This window comes from Chionomys nivalis, chromosome 17 (assembly GCF_950005125.1).
Source record: "Chionomys nivalis chromosome 17, mChiNiv1.1, whole genome shotgun sequence".
Classification (NCBI taxonomy): domain Eukaryota; kingdom Metazoa; phylum Chordata; class Mammalia; order Rodentia; family Cricetidae; genus Chionomys; species Chionomys nivalis.
This window is the reverse complement of record NC_080102.1, coordinates 26,935,491-26,957,730: the sequence shown is the minus strand read 5'-3', so window position 1 is coordinate 26,957,730 and position 22,240 is coordinate 26,935,491. Positions and strand designations below refer to the sequence as shown.

At 44.5% G+C, this 22,240-nt stretch overlaps 1 protein-coding gene across 3 annotated transcripts in view; it reads left to right on the top strand.

Moving 5' to 3' along the window:
* Zfat (zinc finger and AT-hook domain containing) overlaps nt 1–22,240 on the top strand; it is a 170,288-nt gene that overhangs the window by 117,903 nt on the left and 30,145 nt on the right. For all 3 annotated transcript variants that reach the window (XM_057792636.1, XM_057792634.1, XM_057792635.1), the window contains exon 12: nt 20,778–20,916. In XM_057792636.1, coding sequence (XP_057648619.1) covers nt 20,778–20,916 — 139 coding nt within the window. The remainder of the gene's footprint in view (nt 1–20,777; nt 20,917–22,240) is intronic.

Sequence of the window (22,240 nt, the reverse complement as noted above, 5' to 3'; positions counted from 1 at the left end):
GCAGGAGAGCACCATGAGGTGAAGGCCAGCCTGGTCTATGTCCAGGCTACAGACTGAGACTGTTTCGCAGAAAGAACAGCAACAGCAGCATGGATGACTTTACAGCCGGCAGTGTTGGGGGAGCATCACGACAAGATGCTTTTCTTTGCTGTCCGCCCTCCACTGGTTTGAACATGTCTGTAATGGGTCTGTTTCTTCAGGCTGATTTGTGACTTTTGTGCCCTATTTTGTTTGCCTCATTTTGACACCTGTGTGTTGAGGTACCCTTTGTGCATATGTACCTGACTTGTGGTTGGCTGAATCCTGGGGTCTGTGGGTGGTGTCTTTTACTAGTTGGGCCATTCTCAGCCATTATCTCCTTAAATATTCACTTGGCTTGCTTGTTCCCCATCTTCTCCTTAGGGCAGCAATGCCAGTGTCCTCACATGCTGCATGCCATTACTCAGATGGCCTCTCACCCTGCTCTCTCTGTGTGTCTGTCTCTCTCATCTTTGTAGTTCAGTTGTTTCTCTTGGCCTTTCTTTGTGCTCGTTGTCCCTTCTCTTTATTCCATATCTGCCATTTATAAGATCATCAAATAAAGGGTTTGGTATTTTAACATTTGTATCAATTCCAATTAGTTCTTTTAAATTGGCTTTATTTTTCTACTTAATTTTTTTCATCTATTCCCTACAAGCTTTCTCTTTCTTAACAGAGCCTTTAACACACTTAGAGTTGTTTTCATATTTTGTTCTAATAACATCTTTATCTATATATCAACTCCCCCATTTTGAGGTTACATTGTCTTGCTTCTCTCTACATATATTATAATATTTAATAGAGTCAAACATTATGCTTGAGTGAGTAATATAGTTTGGGATACATCCTAGTTGGTATCTGAAGGTAAATAGTTTTCATGTGGGGCATTGTGCAGAAGATGAAGCAGGAATAGCTGGCCTATGAGAGGTTGGTTTAGCTGCCTGGTCTATGAGAGCTTGGACTTCATGTGTTCCTGGCACCTTGACCAATAAGAACTCATTGTGCTTTCACTGTGCAAGAGATGTGGTTTATATTAGAGACCTGTCTGCCTTCCTGGGGTTTGGATACATGTTAGGAAGAAGGTGCCCATGTCATTAGTACCCACTCCAAAGTGTGTGGTCACTGAATTTCTGAAAATATCTCTGATTGGCTTCAGTCCACTTGTTTCAGGGAATATGACTATGTCCCCTGTGACTATATTGGAAGAAAACTCTTAGATGTTTATACCTGGTTTTCTCTGGACTTTGCTTCATGCCTTTCTTACCTTGACTGATGTTTCTCTGCTCTTGTTTTCTGTAATCAGATTTATGCTGAGTTTTCTGAGGCCTCCCATGAGTCTATAAACCTGTGACTGGTCTTAGGGCCCCCTAACCCTACGATGTGTGGTTCAGCTGGGTCTGGGCTCAGCAGGTCTAGAGCTAGTTCCTCTGTTTCCACATGTTCTGGAAGCACAATCAGGACTTGGCTTCCAGTCAGGCAAAGCTCTTGAGCACCAACGCTCCTGGACGCCACTAAGCTGCTGGATCTCTAAGCATGAGGCTGTCCACTTGACAGCTCTTCACAGAGTGGCTGTCTACTGCCTGTTCATGTTGGCCCTCTCCCATCCATGACAGAGACACAGGAATGCCACCTGGACGTCAGGAAAAAAAGAGGGTGATTGACGCAGCAGCCAGCTGCAGGAAGAAGTGACAGATGCAGTGCTCTGGCAGCTTTTCTGTGACAATTTTATCTACACAGCATCACCCACAAGTAGGATAGGGAGAACCTTGAGTCATGTCTACTCACAAGCACGCATGGGAGAAGCAGCAGTGTGCAGTTGGATGAAAGTTCTGTGTCTTACAAGGCCCACCCTCATGTGCTTTCTTTTTTATATTTTATTTATTTATTTATTAAAGATTTCTGCCTCCTCCCCGCCACCACCTCCCATTTCCCTCCCCCGATCAAGTCCCCCTCCCTCGTCAGCCCAAAGAGCAATCAGGGTTCCCTGCCCTGTGCGAAGACCAAGGACCACCCACCTCCATCCAGGTCTAGTAAGGTGAGCATCCAAACTGCCTAGGCTCCCACCAAGCCAGTACGTGCAGTAGGATCAAAAACCCATTGCCACTGTTCTTGAGTTCTCAGTAGACCTCATTGTCTGCTATGTTCAGCGAGTCCGATTTTATCCTATGCTTTTTCAGACCCAGACCAGCTGGCCTTGGTGAGTTCTCAGTAGAATATCCCCATTGTCTTAGTGTGTGGGTGCACCCCTCGCGGTCCTGAGTTCCTTGCTCATGCTCTCTCTCCTTCTGCTCCTGATTTGGACCTTGAGATTTCTGTCCAGTGCTCCAATGTGGGTCTCTGCCTCTGTCTCCTTTCATCGCCTGATGAAGTTTAATATTCAGGAGGATGCCTGTATGTTTTTCTTTGGGTTCACCTTCTTATTTAGTTTCTCTAGGATCACGAATTGTAGGCTCAGTGTCCTTTATTTATGGCTAGAAACCAAATATGAGTGAGTACATCCCATGTTCCTCTTTTTGGGTCTGGCTTACCTCATTCAGGATAGTGTTTTCTATTTCCATCCATTTGCATGCAAAATTCAAGAAGTCATTGTTTTTTACTGCTGATTAGTACTTGTGCTTTCAAACTGTCTTGGAATCCAGGTCTATTACCGCTTGGAGATCTTGGGCAAGTCACTTAACCTTTCCAAGTTACCTGTTGCTTAGGAATAGAAGCAGTCCCTTGGCTACCTCTGTACACATTGACACAATTAAGAAACTAAGTGGCAAGGACTTGCCATGTGGTTCTCACATGCTTATCTCCATCCTTTCTCTGGCTTCCTTTTTATCACGGTGAACTTATCCTGACTGTGCACACTTTCTCCTATCACGGTTCCATTACTCAACATTTTTGGTTTCTGAGGCAGTCTGCATCTGTTCTTAGAGTTATAGTCACATGTTCACCTGATGTGACAATTTCCTTAATGGTGTCCTCTAACACAAATATATAAATATACCACTTGGTGAAGAGAATCTTTTACCAGGTGTATCTTTCACATGGAATTCTTGTGAACATCCAGTCATGCCCTTCTCATCAGCCCCTTCCCTTCCTGCTGGACCCATGCTTTCCAAATCTGCTTCCTGGCAAGGGTCATCATGCCCTGAATTTCCCCACCATTCTCTTCTCATTCCTGCTGCCCACGAGTGCTTGTCATCACACTGATGCATGTCACGGGGCCCAGCACCAGAGAGACTTAGCACATTAGCTCCATCCTCTATAGAACTTCAAGGACACCCAGAATCTCCTGGCTTCTGGAGAATAAGTGAAAAAAAAAAGTGGTGTATGAGTTGTGCAAGTCTGCAAAGAAAAATCCAGACTGAAATCAGCAGTTTTGAAATGTGTACCTTTTGGAAACTGTTCAGGGTGGCTGGATGCTGACCCATCTTTATTTAGCTTCCTTCATTTCTGACACAGTGTGACCTTCTTGGCTGTTGGTCCTTTCCTTTTTTTGTGGCCAGAAAGCTCTTAGATATAGCTGAGGTTGAGAATTGACCTATCACCTTGACAATACACTGTCAAATTTATGTTTGATATGTGTTAAAAGAGGTTGAATCCTTGACCATCAGTGCCATGAGCCTATAGCTTTATTGCAGTTGAGAATTTGCATAGCCACCGCATTGTCACAAAACTGGTAACAGGTAAAGGAGAACTTGACCACTAATCTCATTGCCATCAACAGACTTTTCCGAAGTCTTCCATATGGATTACAGCACATCATAACTCAACAATCAGAATTTTCAGAGACAAAGTAGGAACAACTAAATAATTCAATTTTTAGTGGGTCTTTGATCAAAGGATATGAGATGATTTGGGTACCAGGCACTGCTCTGTCAGGCCCTGTGCCAGGAGCACAGGCTTCTGGGCTGAAGTCTGGTCCTCTGTCTGCCAGTTTCATAGGCCTTCTGAGAGCCAAATGTGCATCAAAAATAATAGCCATTGTATGGAGTATTAGGGAAAAGTTATGTCCCAAGAGCTGTGGGAACTCAGAAGACCAGCACAAACAACTGTATATATCTTTTTAAGTCTTATTTCAGCTGAGTTAAGATTATATTTGGAACCCGTATTTTTAGAAATATACAGCAAGAAGGTTCTCCACTGATTGATGACCACTCAAAGGGAATTCAAGCATTACTCGGAAGAGGAATAAATAAAAGGGTTCAGTGTCCCCAAGGCCATCTTCCATGTGCTGATGTGTATTGTAGGCTTATCTATGCAGGGAGAACTGGGGCATACATGATTTGCGTAATTAACAATCCTAGTCAAGATGTGGTCTCTCCAACCCATTTCTCTGGATGTTCTGGCTGTGCTGCCCACGGTGGTTAAAGAAGTCCTTGTTGCTTGAGAGGCCAGGGTGCCTGTCAGGAGATGGTTGGTTACTTTGCTCTGTGATGTGACTTCACCCTCATGGACAGTTGCCCTTCTCTGGGAAAGAGTCTGTCCTATGAAGTTCCTCTTATTTAGGAATCTAAGGTGTCTCAAGAAGAAAATTTAAAGACTTACTTGTCTTCATCCAAAACAAAGGAGACAGACAGGAACAAAGGCAGAAATGTCAGGTTTTCTTCTGCATTTACAGTTACCTTATATGTCCCAGTTGCAGAGCCAACTTCCTTTAGCAAAAACAGTTTCTAAGCCACTGTATCATTATCTCTTATTGCATTCTGATAGTGAAATATGTGACCAAGGCCTTTGTAATGTGAACACAGCAAGCTACAGCGAGGTATGCATGTAGAAGGTAAAGGGCACGGGAATATACAGAACACATGTGAACAGATATGCAAAGTTGGACAAAGATAGTATCTAGGATGAGGTCAGCTAAGGAGGTTGCTGTGTAAGCAGTTTATTCCTGGCTCTCCTTCTAAGCCCTGTGAGGAAGGGAGTGGAAGTGAAGAGATAATCTCGAGTAAGACAAACATTTGTAAGTAGTAACATTTGTAAGCAATTCCAGTTACTAGTACCCCCGAGTGATCTCACAAGGCCAGTTGTCTGGCATTTTGCTACCTAACGTGTTTTATATGCATATTTTACTTTACCCTGATAACCCCTCTAGGCAAGTATTAATATCTCTGTTTTATAGATGAAAAGATCAAGGCCCAGAAATAAATGAAGGGGCATGAGTGAGGAGGACTGCAGTTCTCAAGAGATGCTACTTGGTTTTTGTCGATGTCTTTGTGACATAATAACTCTATCCTTTATTCTATGCTTTCAAAGCGCAGTGACTTTTTAACCTCTTTGTCCTTTTCCCATTCACTGCCTTGATGATGTACACTCATGGGTGTGTGTTCAGTTATCAAAACTCAAGCGCAGAATGCTGACTGAGTACAAGTTAGCAGCCAGAACTCTTTACCAAGTACAATGGAAACTATGGAACTCAGGGGCAGCAGATGAGCACAAAGTGTGGGGTTTTGTGGCAGTTTCTATTTTGCTTTTCTGTTCTGAATTTGAAGGACAGTAAGGGTTCTGATACTGTACTCATTTCTTTATTTCCTATGAGTGTGTGGAAGTGTGTGGGAGGAAGAAGGGAGGTGTGGACCTGGGTGACACATGGGCCCTTTGTTAGCTGGCTTCCCACTGCAGAGCATCTGTGTCATTTTCAGTTCTGTTGTATTTAAGATTTTTTTTAAATCATCTCTGGAAAAAAATGGAAACTGGATAGTTTTATGTTAAATTAAATTTCTGTCCGTCTAAGAATATGCAGTATATTCTCTGGAGATATTGCATTTTTGACATCACAGTGATTACCAAAAATATAATAATAGAATAAAATCGATCACCAGCCAACACTAAAGATTCTTCTAAGCTCTTGCACAAAATGCAATTAGTGTGGATTGATTTACTGTTACTTATTGTGATGAGTTAATTGCCTCAAGGTAAGCTGGCTTTGAACTTGTGGTACCCATGGTTTTAAAATATTTATTCTTTTAAATTGTTTAATTTGTCTCTGGCCTTATTTGCAAACTGAGCCAGCTCTGTGCTTATTAATTGATATGAAGATCTGACTCTTGCTCTTTGGATCTTTACCCTGGAATTGGTTTTGTTAGTGCCATGTTGTTGACCCTTGGTAGAGCTGACATTTGGGTCATAGAATTCTCAAAAGAGACAGGAGTGCTAGAAAAACCTTTCACTCTGAGCTTGGTAAACTTGTCTTCAAGACTCCCAACTGCTGTGGGATAATGCTCTTTCACACTGTAGAGAATACCCAACTTTCAGAATGGCTAGGACAGAAAAACAACAGCAACAACAACAAAACTTATACCATGCAAAATCTGCCTGCATTTCAAGAAATGAGTGGCATTTTCATTCATGCCTGTATTCTGTAAGCCTCAGAGTGACTTAGATATCTTTGGGACAAATATCTCTGAGGGCTCTTCATTAGGAACAAGAGTCCAGGAAAACCTCCACCCTTCCTCGTGCTTTTCTTTGTAATATACATGTTTTTTCATGTCTGTCTGCTTCTGCCCCCTTGTAGTCCTTGTCTGTCTTCTCTGAAATTCTGTGGGCTATCAAAACTGTATATGTGTAGGTGTGGGGTTGGCAGAATCAGCCCTCACTTTTGGCAGTACTCACAGGGAAAACAGGGGACCCCCCCCATGGCTGCAAATGCCAACCAATACCAGCCCCTTAGCCTCAGCCTCCACTCCTCTAGGCAGACCAGTGCAGTCCCATCAACCTGTCCTCCCTCCCATGCTCAGCTTATCCCTGCTCCTCATGCTTGCTCCGTCACACTTCCAGATGGCCACTTGGTCTCACCTCCTTCAGGTTGTTGTTTTTGTAGGTCTAATGACATCTGGCAAATGCTATAGTCCTTTTTTTGATGCTAAGATGTAAGTTCTCGCATGAGGCATTGGATTCACTTTTTGTTCTTCTGTGACATGCAGGCAGCACCTTCTGGGGAATGTGAGTACACTGTTGGCACATCTTACATTTATTTTTTTACACAGAGTTTCACCTAGGTCTGGATGGCTTCAAACTCGTTATGTAGATGAAGATGACCTTAATTAAACTCCTAATCCTCCTGCATCCACCATCCAAGTACTGGGATTGCAGGTGCTGGGCACTAAGCCCAGTTATGTGGAGCTAGGTATGGAGGCCAGGATTCTGTGCATGACAGGCAAGCACTCTGCCAGATAGGCCACATTCCTAACCCTCATCTTCAGGTCTCTAGGGTGACAGATTCATCATGACAGGCTTCTAGGTGGAGTAAGATTCTGAGTTGCTTTAAGAGCTCAGAACCACAAAGGGCCACGGTCCCACACACCTTCAATTATGGAGCATTGCTGGGTTCATTCTTATTTCATGGGTAGCCTTGAGCCCTGAGTTTGTCCTCCTCACAATAGTGAGAACTCTGAGATTAAAACGGGATGAGGCATGTGGGAGCGCTTTGGAATAAGAGGCTCTGCAACTGCCTTGCTCTAGCTTTAGTGAGTCAAGCCCTGGTTAGTGCCAAGGCCCAGAGAGGGGCTGTAGCCAGTGCCAAGGGCCTGCTTTTCAGCAGAAAGGAGCTAAATATTGGTAAATGTGTTGTTTTCTTTGGTTGGGCCCCATAAGCCTTGTTTTATCATTGTGTAATGTTAAGGAATATCAAAGGAAATTCCTGTGCAAAGGCTCATGTTTAGTCCATTCAGCTGTGTTCTTTGGAAATATAGGAAAATATGATTAATACTGCTCTTAGTTTTGCAGCACTGTTAATGCTGTCTGGTCTGCAGTGTGGAGTCAGTGGGAACATGCTGGTGATGAACAGGCAGTCCAGACAGGGGCTGTCCAGAGTCAGGTCACCAAGGTGGGAGTGGGAAGGGAAGGGAAAGAAGTGGCTGATTGGGCCACCAGTATTCCAGGTGTTAAAAATGCCTCTGTCGGAAAGATATCACATTGATGCTGTGATCTGAAACCCAGAGGCATCTGTAAAATGAAAAGCTCAGTGCGGTGGGAAGGTTGCAGAAGTCACCCAGCTGATGCAGCAGCAGGAGAGAGTGTTGCTGAAGTCACACTTATTTGCAGTAGCCTTGATTGATCTGTGCACCAGCTGCCCGGGGGGGGGGGGGGGGGGGAGGCTGAGGTTTGGAGTCTGGCCCTAGGCCAAAGCCTGGTTTGCCGGTGACTATCTGAGAACCCTCTGCAGCAGCCTTTCCTTTCCAGGGCCTCATCTGCAAATGTGCATATTATTTTTTTTACCCCAGGCAGGCAAGACTTAGTGGTCACTCTGACTGCTTTCTTTCTGCTACCATCAGTGGATCTGAGTCCCCTTCATCTCCCTTTCTGTCACTGCAAACATAAACAGGGGTCCTCAAATTCCAAGGGCAGATTTTCAGGTAAAAGGAACGCCATGTGTTATTTTGCTTTAGATGAGGCCATTTGCACCAGAGATATCTATCTGAGCCATCAGTGAGAGTCACACAGGTGTACACCGTACGGGGAGCCTTTCCGTCACACCCCGCCTCCTTTATCTCATCCTCCCATTTCCTCCCATCACCCTAGGTAGTTTCAGTCCAGCTTTCATGTCACATGTATGTCCACGGCGTTTGCAATGTTTGTTTTGAGCTTTGCTCCTTTACTCAGCTGCATATTGATGAGACAGAACAGGGTTCTTGCTCCTGGTTCTAATCCTCTCACTTCTTTGCAGTAGCCAAGCCAATTGGCTGCTGAGTTCAGTCTTGATCAGCCCATCAGCATAGATGAGTATGCTTTGATGTGCACTCCATGGAGGGGCTGCAGGCTTGGGGGTTGGAGGGTGCAGGTGGACATGCTGATTCAAGTTGTCCACAGGTATGCAGGGTTGCTTCTGCTTTCCTGGGTGCCAGACCCCAATGAGAAGGAGAACTTGCTCTTTCTAGAAATTGAAAAGGTTCTGAATCATAGGAGAACATTCCTTGTGTGTATTTATACTCTAGTGTGTGAACCTAGGGTGTGTGTTTATGTTGGTTGGATTGCCCATAAGTGACCAGGTTGCTCTGCTTGTGGCTCTATGAGCTGTCAACACATGTGCTCTGATGCCTGAGTCCCCCAGCTTCTCTGGGTGACACATGCACAGGGTGTGCTGACTGTGGGATTCGCAAGCAGCAGCAGCAGCAGCAGCAGCAGCAGCAGCAGCAGCAGCAGCACCTAGATGCCATGTCAGTCTGTATCTTGGTGTGAAGAGTCTTTCATTGCCCTGTTGGGCATGCTGTGGTCTCTGTACATGTTCATTTCCATGATTGTCATGGCCACAAATTTTCTTCTTCCTCTCTCCCTGTCTTCCTTACTTCTTCTTTAGTAAATAACCTCTCAACTACTTCTTCATTTTTCTTCTTTGTTTTAAAACTGTGTGTCGTTTCTGGTTATATGCTGAAAATTCAGTCTCTCATTCTATGACTTCCACTTTACAGTGTCTTTACAGGTCTTTAATGACTTTTAAGAAGACATTTAAAGCCGGGCGGTGGTGGCGCACGCCTTTAATCCCAGCACTCGGGAGGCAGAGGCAGGCAGATCTCTGTGAGTTCGAGGCCAGCCTGGTCTACAAGAGCTAGTTCCAGGATAGGAAACAAAAGCTACGGAGAAACCCTGTCTCGAAAAATCAAAAAAAAAAAAAAAAAAAGACATTTAAAATGGATTCTCAGGTTTTGGGGTTCTCATTTTAGGATTCTTGGCTGGCCATCACATGAATTATTAACTGACTATTATAGGCATCTGGCTACTGAGTCCCCCCAACCCTGGCTGCAGAGGAACATAGGTGTTCTGATGGGGACCCTGTTAGCAGAAGATTGGAGGCCTGGGGTAGGGGCAGGTGGACATGCTGATTGTAGAGTTTCCTGGTGAGAAGGAAACTGGTTCTTCTGAGGAAAGTTGGGAGGTTTTGTGACAGGCAAGTGGGTGATGTCATATAGTGAGTTGACAAACTCGAGACGAGTGAATGTAAACCTGTGTGGTGTGTCCACTATCAGACACAAGACAGCACACATGCTGTTAGTAACTCGTGGATGAAAAAAATGTTGGACCCATCAATTTTGGCTTAAATCTGTGAAGCAAAATCTCTTTCACAGAGAAGAGTGAAGTGAAGTCGTTCACTTCAGTAGATATAGTTTTGCTGGCTTGTTGCTACAGCCTGTATTGTTTCCCATTTCCTGGGGAGGCAGGGGGTGAGAAGATACAAAGTCAATGGCACAGACTCTGGGAGATTCCAGTGCAGAAGCTCTGTACTGTAAAACAGTTGGGGTTTTTTTATGGTTTTTGTTTTGTTTTTTTTTGTTTTTTTTAAATCTGCCTTAGGAACTTTTCTGATTGGTCCTTTTGAAACTGACGGTCACTGCTGGTGTGTTGTAATTGGCTAGGTGCCTTTTGGTCCATTGACAGGTTGTCTTGGCCAATTTTGCTTACTCATTGTGCTTGCCTGTCCTTGAGCTATTGCCCTGCCTCAAGTAGGGATTGTCTTCGGTAGGGATTGGAAGTGTCTTTAGAGAATGTGATCCTGTGATTCATGCCTGGTGGATGAGGTTTGATGCTTGGCCTGGAGTGAGTGGGTCAGCACTGTATAGACCACCAGACCGCTATGGTTAAGTAGTGGCTAGCTCTGTCCTATTTGTCAGGACACAAAATCCCACAATACACCTTGGCCAAGGACCTGGCTCTCACAGCACCTGCCTCAAGCTCTTTTGGGGCTTTGTACTTGCCTTTCCCACCAGATGCTGTAACTGCTTTGTCACAGGAGACTCTGTGCCTGCCCACCTCTCTCTTAGGAAGCTCCGAGCAGGAGGAAGTGGGGGAACTTACAATGAGAATGGTGTATGAGAAACAGGGGTGGGGTCCAGGACATGGCCATGAAGATCAGGACAAAGTGACAGTGACAAAGGATGTGATGTGACTGAATCATCCCAGTGTTTGGGGTGACTGTGGAGAGGAGTACAGGCAGAGCTGCGGGAAGACATGGAGGAGGCAAGCCTGCAGAGGAGGAACAGCCCTCTCTTCCCCTAGAGTGCAGCAGGGAGCCACAGTTTGAGCAGAGGTATACGGGTGAGTATATTCCAGCCCCATCCTAGCTCCTGTTTCTTCTTCTGCACTGTGTCCATTGCATTCTCTGCCCCCATCACTATTTCTGCAGGGCTTCTTTCCTAGTAGCCTTAGGCTTGGTATTTCTGATTGGGTGCAGGCAGCTGAAGAAATCAGTAGGATGTCATGGATTGTGCTGTGCACAATTTTGCTAGAACAGGTAAAAATGTGTTTTTCCTGATGCCACAAAAAACAAGGCTCTGTTCTAGCTGTGTAACTGCTGTGAAATTGTTCTCTTACTGCTGCTGTTAATTTTCCATTTCTTTCCTGTCATCTCTTCTATAACATATTGACTTTGGAAATAATGGTGGTGACAGCTAAGAGGAAATGCTTATCATGTGTTGTATGCTGTATTTATAGTATCTTACTCCATGGTTACAGGATCTGATGTTATATCCATTTGATAGATGAGAAAAGAGAGACAAAAAGGTCAGGAAGCTTTCCTACAACACCTGGTGATGAAATGGCACAGCTTAGACTTGTGTCTGCATGGGGTTAAGAGGTTTTTCTTAGGCTTTGCAGAGATTGTGTGTGTGTGTGTGTGTGTGTTATTGTTTTGTTTTTGAGGCTTACTGTATAGTCCAGGTTTGCCTCAAACTCATGATCCTCCTGCCTCAGCTTCTTGATTGCTGGTATTAAAGCTATACCCCATCATGTCTGGTTTCAAATATCTTTTTGTTCTTAGTGTCTTTTAAACTCTTATACTAATCTAGCACAATTCTTTTTCCTTGCTTGTAGGTAGTTTTGGCTGTGTAGGGCAATGTGTGCCCTGAATTCCTTGGGCATGCTTAGTTGAATTCATTGTTGTACTTGAATTTGGTCAAAGATTTTAGAGTCACCTCAACATGTATCTATGTCAGCATATGCTCTTACAGATGTCTCCTCCTGCGTGACTTTAGATAGGTCATATAACCATCTTCAGAAAGTTAACTTTCTAAATGACAAGGAAGAGAGGGTGGGAGAGAGGGAGGAAAGAAGGAAGGAAGGAAGGAGGTAAGCAAACATTTCCAGATTGTTATGAGGCCAATAAAGTACATGGACAGTATCTCTACTATGTAGTACAATGTATTGTACACACAGTGTCTGTGCCTAAGTGGTCCTCATGATGTGGAGGCTTTGTGAGTGCAGGTCTCCAAGCTTGAGCAAGGAGCATGTTGCTGTAGCAGTAGGGATTACCTCCTGAGCTCATCTCAGTGACAAAACATCTCATAAATCCAAGTCTAGAATCTGTGGGACAGGGTAGCTTAGATACTGAGGTGAGAAACAGGCATAGGATGTGGGCGTGGTGATGACATGATGGATCTAGCCTTGCTGTAATCTCACCTATGGTTCTGACCATAATACTTTGGCAAGTAATAGTTTATTTATGCACATATGTAAGCATTTTATTAAAAAGGATATATTACCTCAGTTGCTTGTATATTTTAGTGGATCTGGCCCTGAACCTGATATATAGTACCGTACTTCCACAAAACAACAACAACAAAAAACCCAAGAAACAAGAAAAAGCCACTGGAGCAATTTCTCTATTCTTTTCCTTTCCCTTCTTCTACCTTTCTTCTTTTCTTCTTATCTCATAGCTATTCTCTTGCCCCTGCTGACTATGGGGTAGATGGAGACTACCTAGTGACTGGCTGTTGGCAAATTTGAGCTCTGGGATTTCTCTCTGGGTACTGTGGAGAGGTCCTGACAGAGTGGCTTCTCCTGGTCAGCACATGATGCCTGAGCATAACCTGGAGCCTGTAAGAGCAAGGCCCTCTCTTCTTTGGCATCATTGAACACTAGACATATTTTTGTCACCCCATAACTGTGATTCTAGACAAAAGATTAATGGATGTTTAATTGGGAGCCTGCATGACAAAACTGAACTTAGTTGATGGCTAAATAGACTGTGAAGATGCTGTGACCTGAAAACAACTTCTGTGGTCTGACTCTCCCACCACCAGAAGAGTACCAGCTCTTCTCTGACTGCCCATCACTTTGCTAACCCACTTAAAATGCAGCACTATGGGCATGTCTTGTGGTGTACCTCATCAGTCCAACCCCCGGCACCAGAAAAATAGCAAATGCAAACTCTTTTTACTTCTGTTTAAAGGAATGTGTCACAAGCATGTCACCATCAGTGTGTACAGAGATGTTGTGGTGATGTGGGAGGGATACTTTGGAACCTTTGTTCATGGTGGGAGGATTATGGTGCTTAGTGAGAGGACAGGCCTCACTCTGCATGCCTCAGGCTGCAGGCAGGCCTCTCTGCTATTGGAAGAGCAAGTCCTTTCTAGGGTGGAAAGGAAAGGAATGTTCTCTTCATGGAGAGTTGGTAGGGCTATCTACCAGGAGGTTTTTCAAGCCTCATATGACCAACTTAGCAAACGTGGGCAATGTTCAGCCTCAGCATTGAGGAGCTTGTTTGCACAGTTCCCCACAGACACCAGCATCTTCATGTGCTCAAGTCCTTTCTATAAAATGTTGTGTATGTGACCAAGGCATATCACAAATACTCTGTCTCCAAGTTAGCTTTCCAAACCTAGTGCAGTGTTATAATTTAAATAGTTGTTACAGAGATCTGCACATGCTCAGGACAGACATATTTTAACAACTTAAAGGAATTTTGAGAGTTTAAAAGAACTTTGGATCCTTGGTTGAATCCCCAGAAATGGGATTTGTTGTGTAACTGATTAAGCACAAATGTCCCAAGGCCTATTGCATTTCACACTGCTCAAATTACAGTCCTATTCTGCTTTTGTGACCTCTTTCCAACCTTGGCAGGTGAGCATAAGTTTATTCCTCCATTTAATAGGGAATTAAAATTGACGGGGAGAAGGGTAAAGCCAAGCAGGATGTGGAGGTATAATCTTGTAATCCCAGCAGTGGGGAGGTGGAACTCTGTGGATCCCTAGGACTTGCCAGCCTAGCCCAATTGTCAACCTCCAGGCCAATGAATAACAAAACAAGATGGTGGCTCCTGAGGAATAACACCTGAGGTTGACCTCTGACCTCCACCTGTACACCAGATGCACCTACATACAAATTAATATGCACACATTCCAGAGTGGAGGCGTGCACCCCCCCCTCAAATAAATGACTGGGGTTGTCATAGCTCTGGTGGATCCAATATCTGAGCCCACCTCTTAATTTCTGGTTCATCCATAGTTTTACTTCATTTATGTACACAATGATAATGTCACTGTGACGGTTCCACTATAGTGTGAAGGTCTAATAATGCTGCTTCTAATAACATATCTTGCACCAACTAGTCCATGTAGTACAGGTTGCTACAGCAACATTGTCTTTTCCTGCATTTACCAGGATGTCAATCAAATAAATGCTTTATCTTCTGTTTCTCTTTTCTAGGTCTATGTCATCCAGAATGTCAAACTTAGGCTATAAAATTGTGCTTCAGTCTCCCAGATTTCCCTCACTAGAGGCATCTGATATTGTCATCCTCTGCATAGATGCTGTCCATCTCAAAGGGGAAGGCTCACATTTTGATCTCTGAGCCTTTGGGGGCATGTCCCCCACTAGAATGTAGGACTTGTCTATACTAATTTGACTTTTCCTGATAAAAATCCATGAACTTAGGGAGTCCCTGCCTTACAAATCAGTTGCACATTTTTTTCCAACCCGTGCTATGGGTGATGAATAGACACCTAAGAACTGGCCCATGACCCAGAACTCACTCCTGCCCCATGTCACCTCCGCAGCTTGCTGAATTCAGCTTTTGCTTTCACCTTGCTACTGAAATTCTTCAGTGAGCTCACCAGAGCTGCCATTTCTGGGTCTGGATGTGAGGCTGTTTCTAGTTGGGTTCTCAGTGTACTTGAGTCTGCTGTCTCCCCATGCTGAGCATAGCAACCTTGGACTCCACAACTCCAGAATCTTCTGATTCCTCTGCCTGAGCTCCCTCTGTGCAGCCCTCCTTCCTGTCCATCATGCTGGGTCACCAGAGTAACACGGAACTCATGTCACAGCCACGTTCAGTCATAGAGCATATTCCAAGTGCCCTTGCCCAGCTCCACACCTATACCACAGCAGGCTTTGTGTTTTAGATTTTGACTCTACCTCATCTCTAGTATGGGGGTCTAGACTTCCTAGTTTTACCCCTGTAACACTGATATTTTTCTCTTCTTTGATCTGAACTAGATACATGGATGACAGCTTAGCCTCTTTCTTCCCACAGACCGTTTCAACCATTGGGTCCATTTTCCTTCTCTCCTCCTTCTCTCTAGCTGTTCCCTGTCCTGCCTGGGTATTTGTTCCCCTGACTCACTCTGGCCCTTGGTGTCTCTTGCCTGTACCACTGAAGCAAAAGATGATTGCTTCCTGCCTCACTCTTGTTTCTTTCAGTGCAGTTTCCAGAGCAACAGTTTCAAATGTGAACAGAATGTCTACAGTTCAAATACAGGTATATGACAGAGTTAAAACCCATACCATATTCTAGTGCTTTCCTCGCTAAGTAAGCAAATATTACGAAGTTATTATTTTTGGAGTGCTAGCATTTACACAGACATCAAGAAAGACGTTGATATTCTTTATTGCTCACATGGGACTGTCACTCTCTTCCCTGACACCCAATGTTGACTTCTAGAGCCTAGTATTACTGTTTCCACAGAGCACACATTAACAGTTGGTGTCTGTGTGTCTGTGTGTCTCTGTGTGTGTGTGCATGTGTGCACACATTTATGCAGCATAGTGAAAATCAGCAGGGGCCATAGCCTTTCCAAGTCTACCATGGCCGTTAATTGATGGTTAACTCTAGGCTGGCTCCTATCTATGATATCTTAGAATGTCAGCCTGAATCTCTCCCAGAAGAACTGTGAGGAAGATAGATGACCAGATGGCCAGTGAAAAAACTACATCATTTCCTTGTGATTAGCTCTGCCTGGGGCTCCAAAACAGTGCTGACTAGGAGATTGGGACACATTGGGAAAGTGCCTAAATCACTCCGTGCCTCCATTTGTTTATCAGTGAAATGGGAACAATCATTGCACCATATAAAATTGAGAGGCTTAGGGAAATGAGTCCACGAAAGCACAGCTACCTAGCATATGGTAGCTCAGGAAATAGATGACACAACTTAGTTATGATGTTAGATCTCAGAAAGCTGGTTAAGTAACTCCAGAGCAATTGAACAGAAGCTGTGACTGATAGCTCCCTGTCTTTTTTTCTAATCCCTTTCTTTTGAACCACAGTAAGAACTATAGGCTTTTTTCCAAGTGAACTGTGTGGATGCCACGAGTTATGTCTTCCTAACTCTTGGTGGGATTCTGTTCTGAAGGCTCAGAATGAATAACTTTGCTTTTGAGGCCCAGTGCCATTTGCTATTTGTGAATGTCTGGTGTATGAACCAAGTTTTATGATTTAGTTTGCCTAGGTAGCATTTAATCTTTGGAAGCTCATATATATTCAGGGAATCACAAGGCTGCCTTCATTCATCATAGGATCTTCAGGTCAGAGAACAGTGTCTCACTCACCATAGGAGGTCAGCAAATAGATACTTTGGGTATGAATTTTAGGACCTGAGGTATTAGTAACACAGCCAGAGTGACTTAGCTATGGTTTGCCTGCCTTCTCGCCTACCATAGCTCCTGAAGAATTCTCAGTTTGATACTACCAAGGCTTTGCAGCTTAGGCCTGATTTGTCAGAAAGGTCCAGGTGGCACTCCGTGAATGTAGTTTGGGACAGAGGACCCCATCAGGGTATTTCATGGAATGATAGAAAGGGTTTAAGGAACAGAGTTGAGCCGAGGGAAGGGAAGTGTTATCTTTCTGGTCCCAGAACAGCTCACCTGAGAGACATCTACTCAGTTCAGTACTGAGCTCCCTGTATAATGCTAACCTGATAGCCTCGGTCTGCATGGGATGGTGTGGCAGAGTTCTCCACCAAGCTTCCCAATGCCAAGGATTGACTTGTTAAAAATCTGTAGCTTGGGAATTGGGCCCTCCTTTGGCCTCATCTGTACTTTTTCTTTCCTCATGGCGTACCTGTTTGCCATTTTTATTCTCATTAGAAATTCTTCCAAGGTGCCTGCATGGGAACTGAAAGGCATTGAAATTCTCCTGTGGCAGTTTATCTGCTTTGCCACATGAAGGGAGGATGGACTTCGCTCCACAGTCAGAATTTGGTTTGTAGGACCATTCTTACTTTGATTGTTCCTCCCTTTCTCGGCTGTTTCTCACTGACCCCCCCCCCCGTGTATACAGTATAAATTCTCAGTTTTCTGATGTCTGTGTACATGCTAGCATTCCAAAAATAATAAATTCATAATGTTTGCTTATTTAGAGAGGAAAGCTCTTGAATATGGTGTGGCTTTTAACTTTGTGCTAGTCCTTTATTGGAATTGGAGTCTTTTTTTTTTTTTTTTTTTAACAGAACTTGCCTCAAGTTTATTTGTAAAAACAGCATAAGGTCCTGAACATCTGCAAATACTGTGTAGGTGTTCACACCAGTCCATCTGTCTTCACATTGGCAGACTGAGACCTTTTTTATGGGGCCTTCACAGGGGCCTGGGCACCTTTGGGAGCCTGAGCTGCAGCTGAGGCCTCTGCCTTGGCTTGAACCTTGGGCTTTGTTTTTTGGAGCCTACGACCCCTGGCCATGTAGCTTCTAATCCGCTTCCCAAGCTTGGGGTGAGCAATTAAAGCCAGGCGGGTGAGTTTGCGGCTGGGGCCCTTTGGCACCTTGGGCTTCACCACCTGGGGCTTCACCAGGGCCTTGATGGCCTCTGCACGTGCGCTCATGGCCTTTGCATTATTTGCCTGCATCTTCTTCAGGCCTTTCTTGTTGTGCTTCTTGGCAAAGCGCATGTTCCTCAGGAACTTGGAGTCAACCCCCTTGAGAGATTCGTATCTTTGTGACCGGGGTTTCTTCATGCCATTTCTGTGCCATTTCCGGGACTGATTGTGTGTGGTGTGGTTCTTGGACTTGGCCATGGCTGGACTGTAATCGGCGGCTCCCGAAGCGCCTGTGACCGGAAGAGAAAGAGCGAATTGGAGTCTTTTTACCCCTGTGTAGTTGATAGATGAGAAACCCCTACAAGTTTTGCCTTTGTTGCAGGTTCCTGTGGTCAAAACCACATGGGTTCTGCAAAGGACTGATTGTAAAAATGTAACCCTGCATGGGACAGCACTAAATATTTTATGTCCCAGGATGTTTTGATGTAGGTGTTCTCTGGGGACTTTTTGAAGCTTCATTGTCTTTCTTTGGGAGAATGGCCTTCCTGGGGTATGACATTTCTCTTAAGAGGATTTGGGAGTGAGATATTGCTCAATGTTAGAGTGTTTATCTAACAGTGCAAGGCTCTTGGTGTCAATCTCTGGTGCCAAAATCAATACAATTGGAATGGCATCCTTCTCTCCACGGGGTGTCAGGCGGAGAGGGGCAGGGACAGACTCTGGGGCTAGGTAGCAGAAGTCGTTGAGTGGTAAAAGTGGCTGTGGTGAACGCCAGCTTTTTGTCTGATTGATCAGCAGATTATGTAGCAAGGTATGAATCTACAGTTGCTTTGAGTTATGCTTGCAACATATCCCTGTGGAGAAAACTGGAAGGCAGCTAGATATTCCTACTGGGGGAAAGAGAGGAGGGGTCACACTGAATGTTCACATCCAGCCATCAACGGTGGCTGGAAACCAGAGTGGAAAGACACACAGGCCTCAAGGCAGTACCTTAGAGAGAGTCAGTGCTGAACATCAGGGTTAAAAATCTGATCTTGTCAGTTAGTGCAGAGGCCAGCAGCAGTAGCAGCTGGCAATAGCAGTAATGCTATGTCCTTTTATACTGGGAGGTGGCACCATCTGATAGATGTGGAACATGGGGTCTGACAAGACAGTGTTGGCCAAATCTTTGGCAACTGTTTTCCCAGGAGTCTGTAGAGCCCTAAGTAGGAAGGCGAGGGGTGGAAGACATGGACAGAAACTGTTTTGAAGGAGTGGTTGGGTATACAGAAAGGAGAAAGAAGACTGAGGCCACGGACCTCCTTTATGTCTACCCCTCCATCCATCCTCTCTGCCTCTCAATGGGAAAGCTTGGGCACATATATACCCGGGAGGAAGAAGCCATTGCTAGAGGCTGTGGATGCTTCAGATCAGAGCGGTCATCTCCCCTGCTGGTTGGTGCTCTCCACATTCAGTCAGTCCTGTAACTGCTTCACTATGTCTGCATAATAATGGTGAAAAGATGGATGAATTTGTCAGTCACATAGTCAAGGTGGTCATAATAGACACAGTGATGTGCCAGCTTCTGTGTGCGCAAGAGAGTAAAATTGCTAAAGGAAGCGGTAGGGAACTCTCAGCACAGTGTCTCAGCCGTTGGTTTGTGTTCCACCCTTTCATCCAGAGCATAGCCTAAGAAGGTAGCTATTATCCTCAGGTTTTCTGATGAAGAATAGCTCAGAGACATTTTGCTAATTGTCTGAGGTTCCACTGCAGGTGAGTTTCACCTGTGAGGTTAAACATGCTTCATCTGGGCACCTCCTGCAACATCTAGAGTACTGAGGCCATCTTTCTGGCCCATGAGCTTCTTCTATTACTGCCTGGCCAAAACGCTGGTATTCTTCTTTCTCTTGCTACCCAGCCAGAAAGCTGGTGTTGCTAGATGGGTCCAAGTGCCAAACAGGATTCCTGCCACTCTTTGTCTGAACTACACAGTGCCATGACACAGGAGGACACTTTGGTATGAGAAAGAGCCAAGCACATGGCCGTGATCCATAGCTATTTCGAGGCTAATGCCAAGGTCTTCCTGAGGGACTTGATTGGCATTCCTTCCCTTCCTCTCATGAGTTCCTGGAAACAATATGCAAGAGGCCAGACAAGGCTGTGGACTCAGCTGTGACTTTATTCTGTAAGTGCCTCCTCTGGTCTAGGTCAGGCTGCAGTGGCTTTTGCCAGCTACACCTCCCCACAGCCTGACACTGCGTGTTGTCACAGATACGGACAGGGAAATGTCGCTAAAGAAGTTGTTTAGATGAAGGAACAAGAGTATCAGTGATTTGGTTGTAATAGGAACTGCTTTTAATGACACCCACTTAGAACTATGATTGGTTAGCATATTGCTATTTTATTTATCTTCTTTGGTGACAGAGGAAGACAAAAAGAGAAATCACAATCTAAGGGCAGCAGGCTTCTTTAGTGGAGTCCCTGGGTCCTACCTTGTCCTGGCCTCTTGGGGTTGCACGGAAGCAGGATGTGTTGGTTGGTTTTGATGTCAACTTGCAAGCTAGAGTTGTGTGGGAAGAGGGAACTTCAGTTGAGAAAGTGTCCCACCAGATTGCCTTATGAACAAGCCAGTAGAGCATTTTATTGATTGATGTAGTTGGACAGGAGGCAGTGTCCCCTGGGTGATGTGATATAAAAAAGCAGGCTGAGCAGTCTATAGGAAGCAAACTAGTAAGTAGCACTCCTCAAATGGCCTCTGCTTCAGTTCCTGCCCTTAGGTTCCTACCTTGAGTTTCTGCCCTGGCTTCCCTTCATGATGAACTGTGACCAGGGCATGTGAGCTGAAATAAGTCATTTCCTCCCCAAGTTGCTTTTGGTCTTGGTATTTTATCACAGTACTAGAAACCCTAACTAGGACGAGCCATTCCCCAGTGACAGAGTCTCTTGGGTCTGCTCATTTGCAGGCTTGCTGGTGTCATATGCTCACCAGGAGGCACTCTTGGGGAAGTGGCACTCCTGTTTGCCAACGTTCACCCTTTCTGTTCTTGTTCCCCCAGCCTTTCCGCTGTGCCCATTGTCACTACTCATGTAACATCTCTGGCTCCCTGAAGCGACACTACAACAGGAAGCACCCCAATGAGGAGTATGCCAACGTGGGCAGCAGGGAGCTTGCAACTGAAGCACTCATCCAGCAAGGTAGGTGAGGGGCCCAGGCCTGTTGAGAAGCTCTGCTGTCTGCTAGACTTTAACAACTCAGTTCTAACCCATCAACCCTGCATTACATTACTTCTTCCTCTTTGTTGGTGTGCCATCACCATCCTCATTATTCACCAGAAAACTCAAGTCAGAATTACAACTCATTACACCCATTATATGGTGATCTAAAAGGTGGTGGTAAAACATTACCCACAATCTCTGATACCTACAGTGGTATCCATCAATATTGTTGTCTACTCTGTCTGTACATAATGTTTGCAGAGTAGAAATTTTAGGCCTTATTTACTTCATTCAGTGTTATGGACAAGACCATAACACTGTTATCCTTTGCTATAGTCTTTGGCTTTCTAATTATAACTCCTGGGGGCTCTTGGCAATACTATAGCATTGCATATAGGAGCTTAAAAGTTCTGTTGCCGAAAGATATGGAGTTTTTACTTTTTTTTTCCTTTTTAATTATTATTATTTCTTATACACAGAAAAGAACAGGCATAAATACAACCTTCAGAGTCATCTAGTGGTGCTTATATGTATATGTTTCTAGGGCTGACCACTTATTGACTATTAGATAATCAACTAGGAGGATCAGCTCCCTGGAAGACTAATTCTCCTTCTCTCAAGAGTTGTTAATTGCTTTTTGTTCTTCATCCATATGCTAGGCCCTTTGAGATCCCCCCCCCCATCTATCTTGGGGTGTCAACTGATGTTAGAATTGCTCAGATCTTGGGTAGACAGCCGTGATGTTGAGATTTCATGGGTATAGCTTCTCTCACATAGCTAGAAGGTGTGATCTCACAGAACACAACACTTCATGGTCCTTTGGCTCTTACAGTCTTTATTCCCTCTCTTCCTTGATGTTAAAGAAGAAGACCCCATGAATTCCAGAGGGGGGGCTAGACATGGAGTGGGCGGGGGAAATGATGTAATTATATTTTAACTAGATTTAAAAATAAAATTCTAACCCGGGTTACTCTAGGTATATTTAGTAGTTGATCTTTGTGGGAACGGGGTATAGAAAAACACATTTTGAGTACACAGATGCCTTAGCCATCCTGAAGAATATTTTAAGCATTTATTGATAATTATTGAAAACTTCTGATAGTATTAAAAAGTTTCAGAGTTTTCCTTTTGGAGGTTTGATTGAAAAGAAATAACCACACATTACCTGTGAAGAGGGCATGCCGCATGTGCTGTTTCCACTTAGGGAAGTATGGCTGCCTTTGTCTCTGTTCCAGTAACTCAGCTGAGACTGACTTCAGTATGCCACTCTACTACGTGAAGCCGAGGGGAGGGGCTTTTAGAA